The sequence below is a fragment of the Halichoeres trimaculatus genome, unplaced genomic scaffold (assembly GCF_033239565.1).
Source record: "Halichoeres trimaculatus isolate MK-OKI-2021-1 unplaced genomic scaffold, fHalTri1.1 fHalTri1_scaffold_3, whole genome shotgun sequence".
Taxonomy (NCBI): domain Eukaryota; kingdom Metazoa; phylum Chordata; class Actinopteri; order Labriformes; family Labridae; genus Halichoeres; species Halichoeres trimaculatus.
In genome coordinates, this window is record NW_027437181.1 from 40,549,633 (window position 1) to 40,576,940 (window position 27,308).

Here is a 27,308-nt window from a genome sequence, read left to right on the forward strand (position 1 = left end):
GTCGGATATCGTCGTCTTTGTTTCAGCACAGGACAGTTCACAATGAGATCAAAAGACATGTGACACACATACCGGACTTTATCTCTCTGCTAAACCACAAACTGTTCCTTTTCTTTCGCAGAGAATAGAAACCTCATCTGAAAAAAAAGGAAAAAAAATCAAAGACAAGTCAGGTGTGCTTTGGGGTCAGTACCTTTGTGTTTTATGTTGGAGCCAGCTGGTGAGTGAAAACAAACGAAAACATCAGTGAAATACAGAAATAATCTCTTCAATAACTTACAACACAGGCACCAAAATAAATATTCATTAGTAAAATACACAAAGTACAGCTTGAGTTGACAGACAGTAGACGATCACAGCGTCCCTTTGCTTCTCCCATGTGTTCCTACCCAAAGAAAAGGTCCTTTTTTTTTTCCTACGAAGTTCGTTTGTGGAGTGGAGCGTGAAAATTTACTGAACTCAATCCTGTCAGTGTTCATATCTTGTGTCCTGGACGTCTCTTCCTCCTCCTCCTCCTCCATCAACAATGTGTCAGGTTGACTCCTCTGCTGCTTCCAGCTGCTTTGGGCTGACCTGAGCCCAGTTTGATGACCTGTTAGCTCAGACCAGAACCAGCATTTCCTCTGATAGACACAAACAACTGTTTGTTATTACACTGACTGCTGATCTGTGAAGTCCAGGACGTCTGGATAATCAAAACGCTGCTCGGCGTTTGTAACCAAGTGTCAGAGACTTTTATTGCTTGACTTTGTTTGACCTAAAGGCACACTTTGCATCTTTGATTGGACTTTAAAAAATTAGCTTTCCTCATGGTCCGAACACACCTTGAATGTGAATCAGACAAAAAGTGCTTTGCTGAGTGAAGAAAGTCTGTCTCCACCATCAGCACTTCAACGATACACAACATTAGACTGTTTGTCGCTCCAGCTCTGGACAAACTGAGGCTCTGAATCACTGTACATGCATAGTGCATACTGTATTTACAACATCTCTTTCTGCTTCATGTCGCCCCAAACTTTTTACAAAGACGTCTCCATGTTTACAGGACAGTAGCAAGTTGATAGATTATACAGCTGTGTGTGTGTGTGTGTGTGTGTGTGTGTGTGTGTGTGTGTGTGTGTGTGTGTGTGTGTTTCTCCTTCATCTTCTGTTTTTTTCTCCGAGCATCAACAGTAAAACTCGTCCACTAATCCAGATCGATCCAAACAGTTCATGTCAGGTTGCAGTTTTCTACCGTCCAATCAGAGCAGAGATCCCAGAGTTCCTCAGTCACCTCCACCCTGTCGGCCTTTCCTGGCCCGATGCCGGCGTCTCCGACGCTCTCTGCGAAGGCCGTGGTGATGCGCGTGGTGCTGAGCACTCTGGCTCTCCCTCAGCCGCCTCACCATCTCGTGGTCCTTGTTCCCCAGAACGCGGGGCAGGAACAGCGAGGCCTTGTCCGTGCTGCGGGTCTTGTAGCCACGCCGTGGCCGCCCTTTGCCATTGATGGAGACGTACCACTGGCGCTTGGCGCTGGCTCGCCGCTTGCTGCCGCCCCCTGGTGGCAGAGGCTGCTCCGTGGAGTGGTGGCGTGATGCGTATGTGTTGTAGCCCAGCTCGTGGATCCGCTCCACAAACTCACACTCTCTGTTGAAGACTTCCTGGAGGAGGAGGAGAAAACAGTGAGCGGCATGTTTCTGATTCTCAGAGCTCTGGTGTGTCACCTCCTCACACCAAACCTGCATCACACACCAGTATGAACACCAGTATGAACACCAGTATGAACACCAGTATGAACACCAGTATGAACACCAGGCTCACACCAGGTGACAACTCTAAAGCTGCTTTCTGAGCAGGTGCTTCATAAGACAGAGAAGAGAAACTGGACTCACAGAGGCATACAGCCGCCCTTTATCATTCATGGCCAGATATCGGCCGGAGAAAAGCCCTTTAATGGCCACGACGCCCACATCCACGGCTGTGATCTCCATGATGCCTGCAACACAAGATAGACAAAGCACCATCAGACAAAGTTTGACATGAGGAGAACTTTCTGGAAAACAAACTTTTCTCCCATAAAGAGGAAACGAAGTTGTGTTTGCTGCCTCGCGCCTCCATTCAGCGCGTTTATTGGCTGTCTTAATCAGCGCCTGATTAGTCAATGGCCTGTTGAGCAGTGAGAGCCTCTAATGGTCTCTGATCAGATAAATACATCCGTTAGGACAGCACCTTTGTCCCGCCGGGATGTTAATACTTCCACTAGAGATTAAGCTGCGTGTCAACACACACACACACACACACACACACACACACACACACACACACACACACACACACACACACACACACACACACACACACACGGAGTAACAAACAGTGAAATTGCTCCGTTAGCACTTAATGACATCAATTAAAACACTCACACCTAAATATTCAATGGAATCAATTTGTCCTCTTTAATCTATTTCGGAGAATAAAGTTTTCTCATTATCCTGTAACTCCATCACTCTTTCAAAATGAATCCTAATCCCATCAATTTCTCCTTTGCCCCTGTCTGTCGTGTGTTGGCGGAGATCCTGTGCGTAAAAGCGCGTCAGTACTCACTCAGCGGGTTGTTCTCCTCAAGTGATCCGTCGATTTTTCCGTTCTGGTGGATCTGTAAATGATATTTGGTGGCACAGTAAAGTTTCCTGCGTCTCGGCGCTCCTCCGAGGTGCTCGTACACTCCTCCGCGGCCCCCGGCGTCCCTCCGCTGCCGGGGGTCGCAAGGCGCCTTTCCCGGGGCGCAGCGGGCCCGGGAACTAACGGGATCCGACAGGCTAAGCAGAAACACCAGCAGAGGAATCATCAGCATTGTGGCATGGCCAGAGAGCGACGACTGTGGCGAAAAAACGGGGAACTCCTGCCCGCGGGTCCCATTAAAAAAAGCTCCGGAGCCCCAGCCTCAAGCACATCCGAGACAGCCGCCCCCGAGCGAGCTGGATCCGCTGCTCGGCTCTGCTGCTGCCGCTGCCGCTGCTGCTGCTGCTGCCTGAAATCCCTCCTGCGGGTCTGACTGAGAGACCGAGCTCAGACTGAGCGCACATATAAAAGAGGCTTGTGGCGACAATAGGCTGAACTCCGACCAATTGATACAAAGGAAAGGGGGAGGCAAAAGGTATCAGCCCTGTGTGAAGTGAGAGACTGCAGCGTGGATAAAATTACACAGTGGCTGAGCGTGGAGCAGCTCTGAAACCTCCTGAAAGAGCAATTAGACATCCCAAATTATAAAGGCGGGCTGAACCAGCAACAGGTGAGGAGTAACACCCACCCTCACCTTTCCACGCACTCCACAGAGAGCACAGCCATGAGCTGCGGAGAGAAGACAGGCCTCTGCTCATTCCTTCACCGTTTTACACTTTTACAGCTAAATGTGGAGCACGTCGCCACCGCCGGGCTCACTCCTTCCTAAAACACAAACACTTAAATCTAGCCAGTCTGCACACGCTCAGGTTAGGCCACCGCTCTCTGGTTGGTGATGCAGAGATCCTCAGAGGTCCTCCATGGATGACGATGCCGCAGGTTAACCTGGGAATCAGGCCTCAGATCGCTCATAGCCATCTCTGCTCTGGTGCATTTATACCTCCTGACCTGCAACGTTTGAGTTGGATTCAGAGAAAAATGAAGTGTCAGTCACACGCTTCCCTCCATGTGCCTTGCTCCTGAGCGATGGATTGTCCCAGACTTTTCCCATCCTAATGCCCCGGCTCTGGCGAGGCAGCAGCCGGTGGGCGGAAGAGCAGCAGGCTAAATGACTACTGCCTAAATTGCTTCCATCTTGGTTGCATTATGGTTTGCATTCTGGTAATTAGCACCATCATCTACAAATCTCTCTGCCCTTTGGCGCTGCTCCACTGCTGCTATAAAGGCCTCTGCTGAGAATCCCCCAGAGAGTCGATGGTTAATTTGTCTTCCCCTCCCATACATCACTCAGCTCGGTGCCTGTGTCACTTTATTTACCCCCCTGATCAGCTCTTTTAATTACAAATGTGTGCAGGTTTATGCCTGTGAGACCCTGTCCGGTCAGACAGCACACCAAAACATGGGCCGGCTGTGTGTAGCAGAGGTTGTTCTCCAAGTGAGGCGCTCTTGATGTGGTTAGATGCTGGAAGGGGGTGGAACCTCAGATGTGGTGTGCTGTTTCTCTCAGAAACTATTTTAATTACGCTCCCCTCCACGCCGCCCACAAAGCATCCCAGCAATAAGCAGGGCAAACGCTCCCAATTTGTGACACACACACACACACACACACACACACACACACACACACACACACACACACACACACACACACACACAGATCTTCCCATCAGGATCTGTGAGTTTAGGATTTAGTTTCAGGTTTAAACTTCTGTTGTGAGTGTTAAGCTGTTTTTCTGTTCCCACCTCTCCAGTCGGTGGAGTCACTGAAAGCAGACTGACACCAGACTTCATCTCTCCCCTGTTTGCACAAAGTCAGATCATAAACATGGTTGTGGATGATCTTTTATCCACATGCATATGAGCAGGGTTTCGGCTGAGCCTCATCTGTGACCTCAGCTCTGTGTACGGTCTTCTGTTTTCATGTGGCGTCAGAAAAATCTGAAAAATGAGTCTCTGAGTGGGAAAAGTCACCAGAACTGATTGTGGCATGGCCGTCTGTGATGCTGGTGTTAACTGCTACACAACTGGCAGCATCACCGTGGGCTCAGACCAGTGGGTGTCGGGTTTCAGTGATCACATGACCAGAGCGTTCTCATGCATTAGACAGATGGTCGATGACAAACCTGATATCGTGTCAGATGAACGCTGCATGTCACTGAAAGCTGAAATATGTCAACATGTTTGACATTTTTCACCACAGCAGAGTTTAAAATCAAGTCCAACTTTACCCTAAAAAAACAGACTGATTATTGTGTTCTGTAAGGAACTGTCCTATGAGGCCGTGTTCCTCAAATGGTGGTCCACCACGACCCTGAATAAATCCTGATTTTTATGGAACATCTAAAAAGTTAATGGCAAGTTGGGCGAGACTCAGAACTAGATATTTTCTTCCCATGAAGTCCAGGGGACGATGAGTGAGAACCTGTAACAATGGCTGCCATGTTTGTGACTCTGTTGGGGTGTATGGAGGGGGAAGGAGAGTCACGTATGATGCCAGTTTTAACGCTGGGAACACACCGGATCCATCTCCAGTCCAGCTCCACTTCATGGTGTGTTGACTGCGTTTGACAACTGTGTGTTGGGTCCGACACGGTGCAGGACCTCCAGACAGCTAGAGTCACAGGTCGGAGGAGATCCTGCACTTTTCACTTGATGAGCATCTCTCCGTCCATGTGGGGCTGTAAAACCGCAAACCTGTCGACTCCTGGTCTGGCTCCACTCATTATGTCCTCATCGTAGCCAGGCTAAATACGAACTAAATTTGTCAGCTCTACGAGCCGTCTTGTTTTGAAGTCACTGAGTGTTTCAAGGTAGTTTCTGTGCATGACTTCCTGTCCCACTTGATCTTCTCAACGCTGAGTTTATGCGTCACAGCTCTACCTCTGTTAAAAATAGGATGGCTGGGTATTACCTTCAACATGACGGAGCAGCCACGCAGACAGACTGCAGCACAACAGATCCAGTGTGAGTCGACACATTGACTTGAATGAAACCTTTCTGATCTGTTGTTCTGATGGAACGGAGCTGCACTGCATACAGATCTGGTGTGTTTCAGCCATAATGCATACACTACACCCTGCCTTAGTGACTGTGTCTCTTCATTTAATGACTTTTTAAACCCCCTCTGGCGACCTTTTTCAAAAAACAAATCTAGCGACTTCACCTGGAGTTTGAAAACTGTGACATGAAAGCACTAATTGTTCTCCAGCTTGGTTTATGCTCGCCGCGTCCACAAGGCCTGTGTGACTTCGTGTTGATGAATGACATCACTTTAGCGCCTTGCCCCCTCGTGTGGTCCTTTTAAGGCAAAGAAGTTCTGCAATTTCTGCGTGGAGACACACGGACAAACCAGAGCCCCGTGAGTCTGAAGTATAAAAATACTGTTGTTTATGATTGATCACACAGAGATCAACTGGTGGAAAAAAAAGTTGTTAACAGTGTAAACAGTCTCTTCTACTCTAGTTTAGTTCTGTGGTAGACGTGCATTTGTGATACACCGCCCCCTGCAGTTTGGCACTTGAGGCCATGCGGAGCGTTAGTAGCTATGACAGCCACACATGTTTTCTTGTGCTCATTCCACATGTTCAATTTCCATGCGTCAAATCTGCTCGATGCTGAGTCAGTGAACACAATCAGCACATAGATGTCCTTACTTCTGATGGATCCGCCTCCATTCAACCAACAAACACTGTTAAGTAGTTTTCTTCTGATGTTATCTCAGCAAACTGGAGACTGATTTCTGGTCCAGCTTCCCCGTTTACAGACTAACAGAGATTCATCACAGACGGATGAACAGGTGCTCCTAGTAGGGGATGTGCAACAAAAAACATCAGGTCAGGAAGTCATGGCTGGGGTCTTTATGGTATTCAGCAAAGTTAGGAGCTGTTTATTACAAATGAATAAATAAAACAAACAAACAAAGAACAATTTCTAAGAGTAGAATCATTGACATAACCTGTGATAAAGAAAATTGGTCTAGTCTGGGATCCTGACAAGACGTGTAGAGGTCTTGTCTGATCCTGAAAGGATTTCCTGCTTACAATACATTATCATTACTGCTCCTGGTTTAAGTAATTTCACAGAACTCTGCAGCTTATAAAAGCTCTCAGCAGCTTGGCTGGTGTTGCCCGGATTGCAGGACAGGATCAGTACTAAAAATTAGTTTGTGTTGTTTTTCATTCTGACTCAGGAAGCTGAGTAAACAGGACATTTTCACCAGTGTCAACAGGCAATGGTGCATTCCTTCTACAGAAGAGTTTGATATTATGTGTGTGAACAGGGTGCCTCTAGAGTCACTTTGGCTGGTAATATGTAATCACTGTTAACAAATAATTAATAACCGGCTGCTTAACAGTAAACATATGAGTACCGATCAGCTCAGCAGCAAACCGTGTTTGATCCTCGGCTCAGGTACAGACTCCAGGAACTTGTTCGGTAAAGACAAACCATCCGTGTGAAGGAGCCTTGTCCTGAAATCCACACAATGCAAAGTTGACTAATTGGTCCTTCATCGGGCCAGGGAGCCATTCTCGCCCACATCACACTGCATACTTACATTCCTGACCGCCTCCTGATGCGGCTGCAGCGCTCGGGTCCCAGAAGCACATTTTGCACACACTCACACCGATAGTTAGAAGACACGCTTCCCTTCAAAGAATAACTGAGCCATTTTCCAATTATTTACCCAACTGAAAGATTCCCAAACATTCACTTTACCATCATCCACTTGACAAATGAATCACAACCCTGCACACGTGAAGTGCTCCGACACAAAACCCCAAAGCATACATTTTAACTTTCCCCTTTTCTCTCCTCCAGCCATGAATGAAAGCAAGAATTTCAGGGCTCCTTTTTAATTGACCTCCCCAAAACTCACCCCCCACCACCACCCCAAAAACCCTCTTCTCACAAAAGGGTTTCTTTTCTGCAATAATACAAAGGTTATTAGCCAGGTCCTTTTCTTTGCCCCCCTTTTAGCAGAGGAAAAAGGAGGTACCAGTAATCCAGAGCAAATCAAAATGACCTTTGAACCCTTTCTGCTGTACTTTTTCTCATGGGCAGATTTCTTTGGTGAGGCGGTGATCAGAGGGCTGAGCCCAGCCGCTGCCTCTCTTCTCCTGACAAATCGCTGCTGAGCCTCTTTTGTCCCCATGACTTTGATCTCACCTGCTTGTCAGCCGCTTCAGAAAGAAGTCTGTACAGTTCCAGCACAGCAAACAAATTGGCAACTATTTTATTCTGCCTCCCTCTTTCTCCCTCCCTTTAAATCCTGCCAGCCCAGTTCAGTCTGTAGCCCAGCCGCGTTTCCTCCGTTAAAGAGTTCCCAGTCCTTTAAATGAAGCTGAATTTAGACGGTTTGTTGTTTAGTCATTGTTCACTGGGTGAAAAAAAGACAGAGAAGCTGTTAGATAATAAAAGAGCACACAACCTGAGATCTGTTTTTCTCAGACGTATATTGGGGTCAAAATTTGTGTCATTAGGTTTTTTCGCCTTGTGAGTTGTGACAAACAAGAAGTTATGCTAAGGGCAAGGCTAAAGTTCCTACTAGGTAATTGTCCCTGACAGGCTCAGACTTCTATGTTTACCTTTGTTTTGACACCAGGAACCAAGGTCCAGGAACTTTGGGGGTGGAACCTGCAAAAATGAAAGTATCTGATTGATGGAGCAGCTACAGTATTTCTGTTTCCTCTCCCTGTCCATCCACATTAAGCTGACCCTCAGCTGTGATGGTCTTGGTTCAGTCCCTCCTAACCAATGGTCTCTGAGCCTGGTCCTGTGAATGTGTCTCTGTCAGCTCCCGGTGTTCCAGTTTAAAGAGTGACCCTGTAAACTGGAGACCTTCAGCTGAACGTGTCAGTGGAGATCCAGGTTACAGCAGCTGTTCAAACACAGAGGCAGTCCTGAGGAAGTCATCCTGGTCTGGTTTTATATAGACAAATTTTCTTTGTTCAAGACAAATCTTTACTGGACACAATGCACCGAGGTAAGGCATTTACAGCTATGTGGCACTACGGTTTGGAACATGACAACAAGCAAACGTTGTAGCCGCTGGCTAAATGTAGCACTGCGGGAAGCCCGGTGATCTGACGTATCACGTACGATCTAACATGACAACAAGCTAACACTGTCAGTTCCCTCAGTAGTTTAGTAGCTGTCTATATTTAGCTCAGCTGACAGCCCTGTGCTGTGAGACATGTCTGTAATGTGTAACGTTAGTGAATCCTGCTCATGTCCTGCCAGTCATCTACCAATCAGAGCTAATGTAACCTCACTCTTCATTTTATTGATAGACTCTCAAGTTTGAACAGACCACTGCAGAATAACTGCTGACTGTGGGTTGGAGTCAACAATAGCACAAACAGGTTAGCTCCTGTGTTAGCCTTTAGCTGGTGCTCTATCTCTTTCTTCTGCTCTTCTGTCCTTTTTCTGTCTAACAGTTAGGCTTCACGATTTTCCAACAGCGTGGCATATATGTACATATGTCCTGTTTAGATAAGTATTTAATGAGGATCTGAAGTTGAAGGTAAGGTGAAACACCTGGACAATCTCTGCCATATCCTTCATAATCCTTTCCTTCTTGCTTTAATCATTTTGGGCTTTTGAAACAGCTTTGCAAATGAACACTTTCCTCAACCAATATTTAATTCAAAAGATCAATTTACATGTGCCATAAAGCATGATCAAAAACCTGATTCTCCTCCATGCTAACAGGCTAACTGTAGCATCACGATGACTGCCTGTGCGTCACCTTTTATGTTGTTTCCTTTATTGTATGATCTTTGCCTCTCCCGTCCTGCCCTCTTTTGGTGAAGTGCAGTTACTTTTTTTTCATACATTTTTGGGCATATTTGCATAAGCTTCACAAAAGTCCATGTACGTGTGGAGGGACCTTAAGGCCACTTATGACCGTTGGTGAAGAAAAAAAAGGATGTTCAGAAGGGATGAGTCTGGGATTCCCTTTTTTTTTTTTTTTTACAGAAATTAAAATTCCAACCAACTGTGAAGTCTAAGTGTCTGCTTCATCACAAAGTCCAATGCACAGAGCAAACCACAGGCGTGACGTTCAAGCACAATAGCTCCCACAAAGTTTTGAAGCTCACTGAAGTTTGTTTCAGGTTTTGCAATTTATTGACTGAGATAAGCTGTTAGCAATGATGCTCTGCACAGATGCCAGCAGAATGGTACATTCTCATAGCATTCTCATTCTTATGGATCCATACTTAAGCCATGGGTCCTAGATCCTACACCTCAAATACACTAGATATGTCTGTAGTTTGGCTCCAATCCGTTGCATGATGACTACATTTATCAACTCACACAGGCTGTGTTTTCAGTCCAACAAGCTGCCTGACTGACTGACGGCTGGAGTCACACACTGGGTGTTTCAAGGTAGTTCCCGGTCATGACTTCCTGTCCCACTGGATCTTCCCTACACTGAATTCATGCATCACAGCTCCATGTCCAGCTAAAATAGGATGGCTGTGTACTACCTGCGACCTGCTGGACCAGCCTTGTAGCTGAACTGTGACAGAGGTAATCCAGTGTGAGCTGACACACATGAACAGAAACCTATCTGACTGCATCTGGCATATTTTAGCAGGAATGACTGGCAAAGGTTTAGCAGGTATAGATTTCTTATTCTTTCTTATTCTCCAGTTCATCAGCCTCTCAGAAGAATTAATCAAACTTGGCTGAAGATAGTTTAAGTCCTCTTAACATCTGTGATGACCTCCTTACCAGGATTGGTTCAGCTGTGGCTCATCTGCCGCAAGCCTATCCCAGCTGTCACTGGGCAAGAGGCGGTACTGGTAACATAGTGGACAGACAACCATGTCTATGTGATTTCAAACTAGATTGTTCAACCATTTGTCTTCAGCCATCGTTGAACTGACGATTGTCCCGCTCAGGGGAGGAGGAGTACAGCTAGACACAACACAGGAGAGTCTGCGGACGTGTAGAGGGTGTCTGTGAATCTGTGCTCGATTAGTCTCCCTACAGGCACAAGATGACGTAATGGTCGTGCCGCTCTAAATTGAAACTGAATTGTGAAACTGATTCTGCCTTTTGTGAATTGAAATTGAATTCTGTGTTGTTTAATTTTTAAGTATAAAAAGAGTTGGATTTTTCTGTATTTTTGAATTTAAGGTATAAAAAAGTTGAATTTTCATAGATAAAATACACTTTTAAATTCAATTAAAAAAAGAAATTCCATTTCAAAACATCAAATTCCGTGACACATAATGCGTTTTCAAATTTAATATTTTAATTCAAATTCAGTTTCTGATTGCACTAATATAACCTCATATTAAAGCACCAATCAGATAAGTTTGACCTTGGGACCTCTGATCATTTCCCCTTTTTCTGTGTTTTCAACCACATGTGTATCGACCATGTCTTTAACTTGTAAAGTAAAAATTTCAGGGCAAATCATAGACCATATTTTAAAAAACATGTATGGTGAGAATAGAATAGAATAGAATAGAATAGAATAGAATAGAATAGAATAGAATAGAAAATACTTTATTTATCCTTGATGAGAAATTCAGGAGGAGTCACAGCAGCAATCAAGAAAACCAAAGTAAGAAAGTGTATGGAAAGTGCAAAAAGCTCCATAAGAAAATAGATGCTGACAGCTTGTCCATCATTGTCCAGTCAGCCAGTCTCCACCTCCACAGGGTCCAGGACTGAGCCTCCCCAGCAGTCTGTTCAGTCTCTGTCTCCTGGATCCTGTCTGCTCACGACAGGTGAAGCTCTTCCAATGTGGTGCTGGTGTCTGATGTTAGCTCTGTTAGCCATGTCTGTGAATAGCATGATGCTACTCTGCCCTCTGGTATTGCCTCTTGATGGGGTAGCACAGCTTGGTTTTCCATCGTATTGGAGATAGATCTTGTGTTCCCAATAACGATGGATGGAAGGACAGGTCCATGTCGTCACTTCTTAGCTCACACCTGAGAACCAGCACGTCGTCTTCCTTTTCCTCACCTTTTGGGAAGACATCACCCATACACCAGTTAGCATTGACATGCTACAGGCTGCTAACAGCTGATTTCACATATAAACAGCCATGTTTACATGTAGGATCTCCAGACAAACGCAGGAGAAAATATAGTGAAAATATCACTGAAGACAAAACCAGTTTGGTGTCCATGACCAACAAAGAACCATACACTCAAGGTGGTCTGCGTGGTTGGTGTGGTATGCGTGGTTGGTGTGGTCGGAGTGGTTGGTGTGGTCGGTGTGGTTGGCGTGGTCGGTGTGGTTGGCGTGGTTGGTGTGGTTGGCATGGTTGGCGTGGTCGGAGTGGTTGGCGTGGTTGGTGTGGTTGGCGTGGTTGGTGTGGTTGGCATGGTTGGCGTGTTGGAGGAGGAACTGACTGGCTCTTCTTCCTTATAACTGGCCTGAGTCCTAAATGCAGGAAAACAGCGGCTAAGGCCTCAGCGTTGAAACGACCTTGAAAGCCTGGGCTGTGTTTTCCTCCCTTTCTCTTTCTGATGTGCTTTCTCTTTCTCACCGCTCTCTCTCTCTGGGTCTTGCACTGTCACTCTTTGTCTCTCATTCACTCGCTCTCGCTCTGTAACCAGATAGCTCTGTCCTGAGCTCCTGCAGCTCTTTGATTGTTAGCTGCAGGTTTCAGATGCCTGCAGAGCGGCTGCACCTTCACACAGGCGAATGATTGTGGAAGGATGAAACTTTAGAGGCCATCAATGGCTGTGATAGACACACATACACACACACACACACACACACACACACACACACACACACACACACACACACACACACACACACACACACACACACACACACCTCCAACTTGAAACAAACAAACACAAAGAAGACCTTCACATGGGTGTAGCACACACACACACACACACACACACACACACACACACACACACACACACACACACACACACACACACACACGCGTTGATAAAAACACCAGAAATCAGCTTCAGCCTGCGATTGTTTGCATGTGGTAAATGAGAAGGAGGTTTGTCAAACTACAGACTCCAACCATCAGCTACTAATGAGCAGGCTCCACATCCGCCACTAAACGAGATAGAGACAGGACCTCTGATCTCTAAGGCTCGTTTGCTTTGACCCTCCAGTGGACCAGTGTGGTTCAGTTTGGTCTGTTGGCCCTCATGGTCATGAGAAGAACAAAAAGTTCGTGCTGATATAGCTTTCATTCATACCCATCCACACACCACTGACCAGCAGTGGGAGCAACTGACCTGCAGCTGAGTCCCGCCCTCAGACGCAATGAGCCAATCACAGTGTTTATAGTCATTCCCATGCACTCAGACGGTCCGCTAGGACGCCTATTGAAACACATCGCGGCGAGTCAGTTTCTGTTGGGTTTTATGAGGTTTTTCTGAGATGTTAAGTTTAAAAATGTTGACACAGTGTTCATGTTGTACATGTAACTCTGACAGAAGGTATCCTGAGAGTCAGGGTGACGGTGTGTATTTTAAGCCTTTCCATAGACACATCTGAACAGAGAAAAGTGTTTTCTTTGGGTAACGTTGTGCAGCAGACCAACATCAGCTCTGAGAGAATCAAATGAAGAAGGATGTCTCCATCTGCTCTAACATCAGCTGACAGAGTATCTGAGGCAGCAGGTTGGGACTTTACTGTAAAGAAATATAAAATTATCTTTAACACTAGAACCACCACTGCAGTCTGAGGGACACTTTGGGATTTTCTCTAGCATTAGCTTAAGTTAGAGATCGTACATCATTTTTAGCTGTTGTCCAAAGGGCTCTAGTTAAGCTAACGTTAGCATCTGGAGCTTAGCTTCATTAGCTTATCTGTAACAGCCGAGCTAACAAAGGTTGTCAAAGGTTGTCAAATGTTGTGCTGAATAATTCAGAGTAAATCCTGTAGCTCCAAACTAACAGACACACTCTTGGTAAATCTGGTAAAAATGAGGTTATAGTTTTGTCCTGACCAGTTCTGATCCTCTATCAGGTTTGCTCTGAGAGCTGTAAATTTAGTCTGTACCTGAAGCTTTTTAACCACCTTCTCAACAATAAAATGATATTTATCCATCCAATGTGGACTTAAGAGACTTTTGGTGACTGAAAGATGATCTGTGGTCTTTCTGTCTCCATCAATCTTTAACAGCATCCTGTGAAATGTCTCCTACTGTGGCACCTGCCACAGGTGTTTGGTTAGGGAGTTTTGTCACAGATTGGTTTTATTAGGGTTGCTTTTTGCTGCGTAAAGCTTTTCAGAGGATTGTCACAAACAATCTATTCGGCTTTTCATAATCAGCGTCGCAGCAGATGTGACTCCCAATGCGCACTGAGCTCTCTTTCATCTTTCATAGCCTGTGTTGATGGACAATAACTGTGTCCCTGCACCCTGATAATGATAATTAAAACATTGGAATGAGGAACACATAGACTTATCGGCTTAGCTGCAGAAAAAAAATACAAAAAAAATGCATTTTACCTGGATTCCTGGAAAATTAATTGTATTTTTCCCGGAATCTGATCCCTCTAATTTTCTTGAAAAATATTAAACCCTTGTCCCCATCAGAGTGGATCCAGTCTAAGTTGACACATTGACTTGAATAGAAACCGATCTGATCCAGTGCTGTGACGGAGCCGAGTTAGACCAGAGACACAGCTCGTGTGTTCTGGCTGTGAGGGCCTCTCGTCCTGTGCAATCTCAGATTTATTTGTGTTACATTACAACTTTTATCTTCAAACATGACAACTTTGTTCCTTTAACATGAAGAATTTGTCATTGTATAATTCCAACTCTAATCTTGAAACATTACAGATTTGTTTTTGCAAAACTACAACTTTTTTTATCTGTACATTATGCTTTTAATCATTTAAGAACTCAGCTTTTATATCAAATCACTATGACTTTAATCCTGACATATCACAACTGTATTCTCAAAATATAACATTTTTAATCTTGTAACATAACAACATTAATCTCATAACATCATGACATGAGTCCTGTGACACAGCTGCCTTCATCTTTAAACACTGCAACTTTATTCTTGTCAAATTACAACTTTTAACTTTTTATATCACAATCCATTAACATAAATTTGCAGTGCACTTCCAACAAAAATCGATCTGTCCTTCAGGTGGTGAAGCTGAACTAGACCTGCTCTTTGTGTAAAGCCTCTGTTTGGTGTGATGTTTTGTGCTCGTGTAGATTTTTTGTGCTTCACTGCCTGACGTGATTTTCAGCTTTCAGGACTCTAGCAGAAACAAGACTTTGTGTGAGTATGAGTCCTGTTTCTGTCGTCTAAATTAAACTGAGACACATCCATGAAGACTCATTTTATGCTACAACAGCTGTTGTTACCACAGAGAGCACAGAAAGACCATGTACTCAGTAACTCTGTGCTCTGAAACACTTATTCTCCTGTTTCTTCGGTCTCAGGTTGGAGGATCTATTTTGCAAAGTAACAACAAACTTGAGAAAGTTTTCTCCCAGGGTTTAATGATTGCTGACTTATCTGGATAAATGATCTGGATGAACAGGACAAATGTCAGGGTGAAAAACAGACCCTGAACCTCTGTGACCTGACGGATGTGATAGTAGGTCTTGATAACACGGTGAGAGGTGATGGCAGGTATTTGTTGGTAGGCTGAAGCCACACTCATGTTAACAAGGTCTACATGTATGGGGCAGCATGGTGGGCTGTCTAATGAGAAGCAGACTGCTGCTGCTGTGTGTGTGTGTGTGTGTGTGTGTGTGTGTGTGTGTGTGTGTGTGTGTGTGTGTGTGTGTGTGTGTGTGTGGGTTTGGTGAGCTGCATACCTCAGTGAGGAGGTGTGACACTCTAATGCTAATTATTCCCCCATAAACACAGGGCACTTCCTGTTTCCAGACTATGAGCAGACAGGAGGCTCAGTGGAGGAGCTGCTGTCATGTGAGATGCTTCTCTTTTCTCTATATAAACCAACAAACATTCAGTCTTTTGAACACAGAGAAACACATGACACCCATATTTAGACATAATTGTGGCAGCTTAATTTTCACTTCAGTTAGCCGTTAGCTCAGTCACTTCACTGGTGACACATAAAGTGTGAGTTCTCACTGTGACGTGTGGCTGGGCAAGCGTAACTGCTTCATATTAACAGAGCATTGAATGAGCGAAGTGATATGTGGCCTGGCATCCTGCGCCCATGAGCCTGAGTCCGGGGCATAAAGACCCCTGCCTCAGACAGCTCTTTCTTTTCTCAATTTCTTGATCTCACATGGGAAGAAGACTGTAGCAAAAGTCACATGTAGACAGATAAACCAATTCAGAGTCCCACCTCCGTTCTAAGTGCTGACTTGGGTGTAATTGTAGGTCTTGTAGCCAATGGCGTGCACAGACATTTGAAGGGCTGGGGTTCAGGAAAAAACAGAGGCACATACAGCACATTTTGACCAATGGAGAGGACACTGAAGTCGGGTTTCCACCAAGTAGACCGGTTCGGTTCGTCTGGGTACGGCACGCATTTTGCGGCATTTCCACTGACTTATCCCGGGACAGTTCCCTAAAAACCCGGACGAGCTGTCCCACTTTTTTGAGACCCTTTCGTATGGGTGCTAGACTGAACCGATCTGCTCTCTGAAGGTGGAGCAACACACTGCAGACAGTTTATTGGTCTAAGAATCATCACTTACCCCGACAGCGGCTGCATTTATCCTGGCCGCACACAGACTTCTCTGAAACGAAGCTTGATCGCACTTTGTATCAAAGAGCTACATGACAATCACAGAGAGGACGAAATGCTGCATGTCTTCCATCCGTGCGCTTTGTTTACTGTGTTGCGTTTTCTTCTGTGTTGGATTTAATAGCGGGGTAAGCTGCTACGGCGTCGCGCTATTGTTTAACAGCTTTCGGCATCCAGCATCTGGCTTACACACCGCCCACCACGAGAGGGCACAGTTTGCTGTGGAAACGCAAACAGGGCCAGGCTTAACTGTACCAAACCGTCCCAAACTGTACTGAACCGACCCGGACTGCTTGGTGGAAACGCAGCTTAAATTCTACATGTTTTTGAGAGGACTTATCACATATCTAAGAAGGCAGTTCAGTGTTTTCTGCCAACCAAAGGGGCACTTTAGCATGCATTTGGCTCCCAAAGGGCACTTCTAGATGCTTTTTGGATCCTAAGAGGGCACTTTAGTGCACATTTGGCTTCTAGGCAATTTGGAGCCAAGAGGGCACTTCAGAACACGCTTGAAGCCAAAAAAGCCTCCAAAAAAGTCCTCCAAAGAGCCAAAGTGGACACCTCAGGGTGCATTTCAGGCTCCCAGAGAGCTTTAGTTAGCCTTTTGGCCCCAAAGCAAGCACTGTAGCTTATGTTTTTGCTCCAAAGTGGGTGCTTTAGCACACATTTTTTCAAAAATTGGGACATTAGTGGAACAATGACCCCACCCCACCTGCCCTTGCACACGACTGCTTGTCCCCAAAAATGTTATTGTTATGCTAAAACTGTTTTCTGCAGGTCAAAATAGTCTGAATTTGAAAACCAATCCTGATCAAATCCAGATCCTGATCCTGCCATAAAAACATCCTGAATATATTTCCCTCACAGCCCCCCCTGATGGAGAACATGTTCCTTGGTCAGAAGCAGAGTTTGCTGATGTTTAGCAGCATGTAACACTGCAGAAAACTGATCAGACCACTGATCATCTGGATCAGAGACACCTGAGGGACAGGTGAGCTCTGATTTCATCAGCCTGTGATGTAATTTGAACACTTAGTGATGAATTTTTACAGGAATCACTCATGGCTGATAAATACGTCAGTACCAGCTCCTGGCCCTTGTTTCATCCTGGTCAGACAGAGGAACCTGTAAAATAGAAAAAGGTTTTAAAAGCAGCAGAGTGATGAAGCTCAGACTGTTTGGTGGTTTGTCCTTTGGCCTTGAGAGAACAGGAGAAGGGGAGTATGTGAGTATCCCTCCCCAGGTAACCCTACCTGTCCCCAAGGAGGCAGCTCTCCTCCGCCTTGCCTATGCACCACACACTAGCTCCTCCATTAGATGCAGCAGTAGTCCTTCAGCACCGCTCCTGCCATTTGTTGGCCCCTTTGTTGTGATACCTACTTAAAATATCAAAGCGGACCTTCAATGACACATCTGAAAACTGAGAAACACGGGTTTTATGTGTCAATGCTGCACAATCCAGCACCCCCACCCCAACCCGGCATGTCATCTATACTCCCTCCCTCTGTCTCCCTCTGTCTCCCTCTGTCTCCCTCTGTCTCTGAGCAGGTATCCCGGCTGTAAAGGGAGAGGGGAGAGCAGGCTTAGGGTGGGACATGAATGGCTGACATGGTTGGGCCCAGGACAATAAGTGGAGTCAGGAAATCAAAGGCTTTAAATAGAGGGAACCAGGTCAAAGGCACTGCCATGTTACTGCTGCTAATCTGAGTGTGTGTGTGTGTGTGTGTGTGTGTGTGTGTGTGTGTGTGTGTGTGTGTGTGTGTGCACGTGTGCATGTGTCTGTGTTTCTTTGTGTGTGTGTTTAGGCAGTAATTGCTTGTATGTTCCAGATCTTCCTCACTCCTTCTGCAGGTGATCGGACTGACAAGATGCACGTTCCCAACTTAACGATGTGTGTGTGTGTGTGTGTGTGTGTGTGTGTGTGTGTGTGTGTGTGTGTGTGTGTGTGTGTGTGTGTGTGTGTGTGTGTGTGTGTGCGTGTGTGTGTGTGTGTATGACTCTGTGCGTGTGTGTGTGTGTGTGTGTGTCTGTAATGGGGAAGGGGGGTATTAAAGACCTGAGGCTATTCAGGATACCAGACCAGGCCGACATTAGTTCCACAGTGCAGCGTGCATGTGTGCGTGCGTGTGTGTGTGTGTGTGTGTGTTTGTGTGTGTGTGTGTGTGTGTGTGTGTGTGTGTGTGTGTGTGTGTGTGGCCTTGGCTCCTTCTTGCCAGATGACTTTTATCAGTCTGAGTTGGTGCGTTACCCTGAGTATGCTAAGCTAAGGCTAACACGGCTAACTTTGTCAGAAGATGCTAAGTGTTTGTGCTCCAGAGAAATGATAACGGAAGAACAAATCAACCTTGGATGAGCGTTAAACAAAGGTTCGGTGTGATGTGTGTGAACAGAGCTTTAAGTCAAGGCAAGTTTATTTATACAGCACATTTCAGCATTGGCAATTCAAAGTGCTTTACAGACGGAACAAATTAAAAGACAATAATTAAAATGTAATTAAAAAGCAAATTAAAATTAAAAAGATACAATAAAACTATTTTAACTATCTATCTAAGATTTAAAGAAAAAAAAAGAAAATCAGGACTCAGGGACTGAACCTGATTCTGTTGATCTCCATCTGATCTTTGAGGATGGTGGTCTACAGACTCTGCTTCCAGGTATCGCTCAGCTTGTTCTCTGCTTATCCCTGGGTGTTATCTCGGCTTTGTGTGTCTGCCGCTCTGTGATGTGGTTCCTTCTGCTCTATTTGAACTTGTATCTGATGTTTACAACATGACCTTCATGAGCGTTTGTGCACAAGTTGAAGAAGAATTCTCACAACAAAGGATTTGAGACGGCTGGTTTAAGACCTGACCTCTGTCTGCAGGTCGCCAGTTGAGAAAGATCCAATTTGTACAAACTGGATCAAGACCAAAACTCCTCAGAGTCTGCAGCAGACAGAGATCACACCGCTCACCTCTGCCCTGTTTGCTGCTCCTGGTGTTCAGCCTCTGGGTAGTCGACAGGAAACCGGGACCTGCGTGAAGCCGGACCCCCCACCTCATGTAAAATTTTAAGAAAATAGTCTGTTTTGTGCTGTAAAAACTGTCATTTGTGTTGCTACAAGTTTTTAGTCACCAGATATTATTTCATAGGTTGTCCAGAGTCACCCAGCCCCCAACTGCTCCAAATGGATCTGAAATAGTACTGCTCCTTTGTGCTTTGTTTGTGCTGCAAGAACTTTACATATTACACACCTTCACACCAATACACTACACCACTGGTCTTATTCTGCTCATTTTGAACATTAGGCTGATGCTATCAGAAACTTCTTCCACCCCACCCAGTAACTTTGCTCAACTCACAACTTTCCCCCAGCACCACCAACTGACAAGATGATTTCTGCTTATTTGAAAAGAAACGGAAAAAATAAACCAAGTCACTGTGTTTGTCATGTGATTCTTACCTACTCTCAGTCTAATCTACTCTTCTAATACTACAGCGTTGCACAAAATGCACTTTGAATTGTTTGTGTCCGTTGGGAAAGTGAAGCCAAGCTTTCAATTGCTTCGATCTCTTTGCCACTGTCTTGGAAACCGACCACCATAAAAGGCGCGTGGCACGTCATGTGACCTTACATGAAGTCCCACCACTCAGGCACAATGTAAAGGATCAACCAGAGATCGTTAAAGGGGACATATCATGCTGAGCCCTGATTTAATACTTACCTATAATATAATACATTTGAAAACAAGACCTTTCACCCCCTGAATTTTCAAAAAATGAGATATTGTATTTTTTCTGATATCCTAGAACGAGATTTGAAGCCTCTGAAAATAGGTCATTGACAGTTGGCCGCGAGATTTCAAACATCATGACGACACGAGGATCCTTTCTTTTTATTGGAGTAATCTGATAAAGCAGCTCCTCCTCTGTGATGTCAGTTAGTCACACAACCGCCACCGAGGGATACACCCACCAAGAGCCGAGTATAAATACAACTCCCTTGCTGACTTGACTGAGTCCTGGATGCAGGGACTCTGCTCTGCTGAGCAGCTTGGCTTTACATGGTGAATTAGCAGTTAAAACACTGTAGTTTTAGCAGACGTCGTAATACTTGTGAGACTGTGATATTTGCATGCTTGTTCTGACATGCACTGTGAACCTGGACCACAATAATGCTGCGGTAAACATAGTGAGGAACTGATGGTAGAGGTGATCTTTAGACTACACTTTCAGCATGATGGATAAAACAGACAGAGAAAAGTGAAGGAGCAGGATGGAGCCCTGTTATAGAAATAGTTTATTGGTAAAGTCTGCCTATATTTCCACGTATAAACTATACATGTTACAGTACCGCTTTGACTCACCACACTGAAGCGTCCTGAGATGATCTGTGTCCAGGTGGATTTTCTTCCTCCTGAGCTGCAGAACCATCCGGGTCTGACTCGGGGTCCAATACAAAAGGACGTATCCTACACTCTGCCATTTTATTAGTGCTATCAATGCCTTACGGTGAAGTTTTGGCAAACAGCAAACTCTCTCGGTCTGCCCCATCCAGTACGGCGATTTTGTAAATACTGCCATGCTGCAAAAACCGCCCCCTGGCTCTACCCCCTCCGCCCCTCTGATAGAACTGACCAATCAGAGCACAAAGGGCTGTGACGTTGCGAGGTTACTGGAGGTCATTCTGGAAACGGAGCGTTTCAACGAGATCTTCAGAATGGCCTAAAATGAGGATATTGAGACCGCTATTGTGGGGCAATGAAGGAACTAAATGACTTGTACTGAGGGCAGAAATGCTTTACAGGCATCCTAGTCTGGCATAGTGAAAAGGAGAAACAAGCATGATATGCCCCCTTTAAGCATTAAAGCTAATGATGTCGATGTATTAAACCATTTCTAAACCCATCCCTAGTAAGTGCTCAGACTGTGTGAGAAAGTCAGACTCCTCATGTTCTTCCCCTGCTGTGAGCGTGTGGAGAAAGGACAGCATCCTCTGGACAGCATCCTCTGACTGTGTGAGGGTTACTAAGACCTGAGCATGAAGACTCAGACTTACAGAAGTATGATGTTTTCACACCTTAAATACACCAAAAACGTCTGCAGTGAGACTTCAATGTGCTGCGTCTTGACCATGTTCGTTGACTAACACTGGCTGCGTGTTCAGTCCATCAAGCTGTGTGACTGACAGACAGCTGGAGTCACAGACCCAGGAGTTCCTGCTCTCCCCTCCATGGATCAATCTCTATAAAACCTCAAACCTGTTGTCTCCTGCTCTGGATCCAAACATGATGTTGATTTATTGTTGTAGTCAGGATAAATACAACCTGACTTTGACACAATTTGTTTTATTTTGAAAGTCACAGGGTGTTTTAGGTAGTTTCCGGTCAACACTTTTTGTCCCGCTTAATCTTTCCTACGTTGAATTTATGCATCACAGCTCTGTGTCCATCAAAAAGGATGGCTGCGTATTACCTGCAACACGATGGAGAAGCCACACAGACAGACTGCAAAGAAAAGGATCCAGTGTAAGTTGACACATTGACACATTGGAAACCTATCTGATCGGTTATCGTGATGGAGTGGAGACAGACTGCAGATGCACCTGGTGTTCCTGAAAAACATTATGGTCTAAAGCTGAACTAACGTGTCAGAAACACCTGTCAGGAGTTTGAAACGGTGTCAGTGTGGTGTCTGAGTCGGGGCATCCTTCATGATCCAACTCTCGCTCCGAGTTTAGATGTAAAAGTTGAGTTTCTTCCTGAGAATCAGACTTTGGGTTGTTGATGATGACATAGCATTTCAAAACTTTCAGGAAGGCCCTAAAAGACATCAGCCCCTAAACAGCAGAGAGGTTTTACTGAAAACTAAGGGCTGAATCTCACTCCATGTGGGGCAGTGACAGATAGGGGCTGGTATGATGATCACATCAAAAATAGGCTTCAAACTTGTTTAAACAACATGTTGGATGTTTGTTTCAGACATTTTATCATTGAATTAGCCTGATCATTGTGACTCTGTAGTTAAAGATGTAGTAGCTTCTCTGTCAAGAGAGCGTAGATAAAGCTGTGCAGAGAAGCTACTCCGTCAACGACCTCTGGCTCACAAGGACAAATTCAATAATAAACTCAAAATCAGCCCATGGCCGTTAGTTCAACTTTCCTCTAGTTGATCTGTACTAGCAAACTGGATATAAAAAAACAAACCAGGGGTCATCTATTTGTTTTTATTTCAAAAAGTAAAAAGGAAAATATTTTTTGTTTTGGTTGATAATTTTATATCAATTAAACCAATAATACACAGATTTAAAGTGACCACTACTCTCCACCACCACTCTTCAGGCCAGCAGTCTGTTTCTGAGCTGTGCCCGATTATCTCAGAGCAGACTACAGCTATTCATTTCAGTGCTGGATACTGTGTGTGTGTGTGTGTGTGTGTGTGTGTGTGTGTGTGTGTGTGTGTGTGTGTGTGTGTGTGTGTGTGTGTGTGTGTGTGCGTGTTTTGATGGGTGTGGTGGTTTGTTTGAAGTCGGGCTTGTTGCGTCTGTGTGTGGTGAGACAGACTGACAGACAGACAGGGATGGACAGATAGGCGGCGACATGCCAAACAACAGGTGTGTCTTTTGAACGCAGCTCGCTGCCATGCGGACGCCGTCTTTACCTTTAGCTTTACTGGTTCTTGTTTTCATCAGCAGAAGAAAAGAGTTCTCCTCCTCCTCATGGCCCACTGTCTTTCATGTGTGAGGGAGACAGACGGCCCGCTCTACAAGCCCTCATGTCCCCGTGCCGTCTCCCTTCATTCATACTTCCTGTACTCAGTTATGACTCTGAGCCCACTGGGCATCACTTCAGCCTGTTACTCCATGCAGCTATCAGCCAGTGAGGCAGGGCTCTGCAGCCTTCACTACCTGAACAGCTGTTTGCCCTCCCCACCAAAGAGAACAGGGTTCCTACAGCTTAAGGCAAGTTATGTTCAAGAATTTCTAAGAGTTTTTAACACCACTGAAAACTACATTCAAGACCACAACAAACAACACAAAACACTTTCAATGGTGGAAGGCATGGAAAATAAAAAAGAAAAGAAAGAAAGATTTATCCATCATGAATCCTCAGTAAAAAACAACTTGTCTAGCATCATAAAAACGCATGCTGTGAAAAACAGTATAACTATTGGTGTTCACTTTTCACAGCTATGGCCTGGATGTGAAAGCTTTATTCAGCTCCTCCTCCACCTGTTCCCATTCTGCCCTTTTTCCTTTTCCTTTGCACTTCCTCGGCGGGTTTGATTTGGTGATGAGCTGTGCCATCAGGGTGCCCGCCTGCCACGCAGCTTGTGTGGCATGCTGATCAGCATCCTGTGTGCACAGGTTGCCATCCAACTGACATCTATAGACAGCAAATTTTTTGCTAGGGCTTTTGAACGGCAAGTTTATTTACAGTAAAAAAAAAAAAAAAAAAAAAATGAAGACGGGACAGTCAACAAAAACATGATTTTTTGCAGCTTATGTAAAAAAAGAATTTTTATATCACCAAAGCTGCTCCTGCCTGACTCATCATTACAGAAAACAGAAATTTTGGACAAGATGCCCTGGCCTAAGTTTGATTCAATCACAAATAAAAATGTGGATCCACAAGTCTTCTCTGTGTTTTCATTTTAATAGTCATGCACTACAGAATTCAGATTTATTATTATTATTATTATTACTATTATTATTATTATTATTATTATTATTATTTATTTGGGGACCTTAAGGAGATATACGATTAAAATGTGTTTAATTAGATTACCTTGTAATTAATTTGATTTTTACATCATTAATAATAATATAATTTGACACCATATATATATATATATATATATATATATATATATATATATATATATATATATATATATATATATATATATATATATATATATAAACAACAGACTCTTTTAAGAAGGGCCTAAAAACCTTTCTTTTTAAAAAAGCTTTCCCTGAAGGCATTTAACCTTTTTGTAATCTTGTTGTTGTTTTTAACCATGTTTTACTGACGCACTTTGAGATCACTTTGATGAAAAGTGCTCTACAAAAAAAAAATATATATATGTATATATATATATATATATATATATATATATATATATATATATATATATATATATATATATATATATATATATATATATATATATATATGTATATGCCAGTCATCTACCAATCAGAGCTAACGTAACCTCACTCTTCATTTTATTGATAGACTCTCAAGTTTGAACAGACCACTGCAGAATAACTGCTGACTGTGGGTTGGAGTCAGGTTAGGAGTTAGGTTAAATATTCCCATATATGAGATTTAGTATTCATATTTTCCAATATATTGCAATATATGGGAAGCGGCAATCATTTGTTTATTTTACAATATATTGATATATGTTTCATGAATATATAATATATTGTATATGTGCCCTCAATATATTAGTCCATGTATATTATAACATATATAACAATACATTTCAAAAAATATATTGTTGCATATATTTTTCTTTCGTAAGGGAGATTAACTCCTGTGTTAGCCTTTAGCCCTGTGTTAGCCTCTAGCTGGTGCTCTATCTCTCTCCTGTTTATCTTTCCTCTGCTTTCTTCCTGCGTGACCCAACTTTAGAGTCTTATGGACTTATGGTAAGTCGTTTTCGCCTGACACAGCCCTCTAACACCCCGCTTCGTTTAAAATGATTGTCGAGAGATGTGCTCGCAGTGATCATACAACATGGATCATGCGGCGTCCGCGTGCTTTTACTTGTGCATGAAGTGAACCGCGCTGAAGCCCACCTCTCTGAAGTGTGCCAAAGCAGAGAAGTGAAGCCTGCCTAACCACGGCACGGTTTGCCAATGTGACCGCGACCTGAAATTCCTCACAGCCCCTTTAAGAGAGACAGAAAAAAATACCAACAGTTTTCTGTTTAGTTACTGAGATGAGCAGAGGACCATGGTCTGTGTGTGCGTGTCCATCATATGGATTTAAGCATCAAAGTCCTTTAGCCCCAAACACACACACACATGCACACACACACACACACACACATACACACACACACACACACACACACACACACACTCTCATCCATCTGCCACGCCTGTGGTTTGGCATCAGGCCCGGCCCTCACACGTCTTGCAGAGATCATCAGAGATCATCGGCAGGTGGAGAGCTTTGAACTGAGCTGCAGGTGGAGCCTCTTTGAACCCTCACACGGTGTCATGTCTTTAACATGTCTCCACCTCTGCTCTTTAACACTTACAGGTAACACGCGTGTCTGTGCCACGGCCTCCTGTCTTTGTACTCATGGTGATGAGTCTTCACCGCGGTCAAACAGGTGGAGCAGGGAGCAGAGGAGAGCAGCAGGAGCTACACGTGAGGCCTGAGGGGTGAGGACTCAAATGTTTATTTATATCCCACTTTGTGAAGCAGAAAGAAAAAGATATGGCAGCTACATATTTGGAAACGTCATGAGTATGAGGTCTTTAAAAGAGACTTCAGGTCAGTACCTCAGGGACAGAAGTTCAGATTTTCTACCTGGGAAAGACCTTGGAGACTGAATTAATAATGTTGGTCATATCATAATGTTGGACAGGTCAGGATGAAGGTGCTGCTTCTGTCCCACTCTGAGTAAAGTGATGTTCGAGGCCTGGCTGGAAAGTCTGTAGCCTGACGAGGAAGGAGCGATGACACAGTGATGAAGCTCGACGTGTATTAAATTCAACATTGTCTGACACTTACAGCGTGTTTATTTCTCAACGCAGTTGATGTTTTCTTGGGTTGTTGCTGTGTCAGAATGTCCGGGATTGGGTCATCTTCAAGACTCTCTCTACCCCTCTCAAATCCAGCTGCCCATTGCTTTCACAGTTGATGAAGCTGGAGCATCATCCCCTGATGTAGCAACCATGTTGGCGTGGATGTCAATCGAGGTTAACCTCTTTTTCTGCAGATATATGATAACATCATGGAGCCAGATTTGATCCATATTCACAAAATGTCTCTGGTTCTACTTTCCAAAGTCCTCAAACTTTACATTAGCGTCAGTTAATCTGAAAAATAAACCATACTGTAAGTGTCAGGAAATGGTGAATTTAATGCACGCCAAGTTTCTTTGCTCAAGCACAACTCCTTCCTAGTCAGGCTACAAACTTTTCAGCCCCTCTTGTAGATTATAAACCTGCTAAAGGTAAAGTAGTCCACCAAGGGTGGCTGTGGGGCAACGTCCGGTTCAGAAAAATGAAGCCAATGTGGAAGTGCTACAGAGCGTTTGCACCGATGTCAGGATTTGGGAAGTTACAGATGTGTGGCCAGGTTGGACATACATGAAGGTAAATATTGAAAGGATGGAGGTGGAGGGGCACAGTTAAATGTGATTTTAGAATGTTTTATCTACCAACAAATGTGCAAAAATGCACGGAGCACAGTAAAACCCTAAAAGAAGGCCTCAGACAGCGAGAAAAAGAGATATTTTGAAAAAATAATCTTATTAACCAGGAAAGAGCCATGCAAGCTAGCATCTTTATCATCATCTACTTGAAGGTATGAAAACAGATGTTAGTGCTGTAATAAATGATGTTCTTTAGGGAGAGGCTGACTTTAAAAAGCCCTGGTAGACACTGAGTTTTACCTAGGAACTATTTATCTCTGTGAATTACCTCTTAATCAAAGTTGTACTCGTCATTCATTTCATTTTTAGTTTTATTTTAGTTTCGTTGCTGGGCACTGCCCAAGTAGCTGCCTGTTGCAGTAGCTCGCTTTTCTTTGTCCGTTTATTGTAATTTTTTCGTCTCTTTTTCGTCATCTTTGTATTTGGAGTGGATCATTACTTTGTATGGTTCATTGTTGGTCATGGACACCAAACTTTTTGTGTCTTCAGAGATATTTTTACTACTTTTCTCCTGTGTTTGTCTGGAGATCCTACATGTATCCATGGCTGCATTGTTTGCATGTGAAA

At 44.2% G+C, this 27,308-nt stretch overlaps 1 protein-coding gene across 1 annotated transcript; it reads right to left on the reverse strand.

Moving 5' to 3' along the window:
• Nucleotides 1-378: 378 nt before the first annotated feature.
• fgf3 (fibroblast growth factor 3) lies at nt 379-3,168 on the reverse strand. Its single transcript, XM_074666974.1, has 3 exons — nt 2,584-3,168; nt 1,872-1,975; nt 379-1,640 (listed from the first exon to the last, which is right to left on the reverse strand). The coding sequence occupies exons 1-3, from the start codon at nt 2,831-2,833 to the stop codon at nt 1,266-1,268; spliced, it is 729 nt and encodes a 242-aa protein (XP_074523075.1). The 5' UTR covers nt 2,834-3,168; the 3' UTR covers nt 379-1,265.
• Nucleotides 3,169-27,308: the final 24,140 nt, after the last annotated feature.

Bases quoted from the DNA above. Each gene is read 5' to 3' on its own strand.
- fgf3 (XM_074666974.1), bottom strand. From the start codon at position 2,833: ATGCTGATGATTCCTCTGCTGGTGTTTCTGCTTAGCCTGTCGGATCCC. The intron at 1,976-2,583 runs GTGAGTACTGAC...CTTGTGTTGCAG, and splicing joins TGAGGAGAACAACCCGCTGA to GCATCATGGAGATCACAGCC. The intron at 1,641-1,871 runs GTGAGTCCAGTT...CTCCTCCTCCAG, and splicing joins AAGGGCGGCTGTATGCCTCT to GAAGTCTTCAACAGAGAGTG.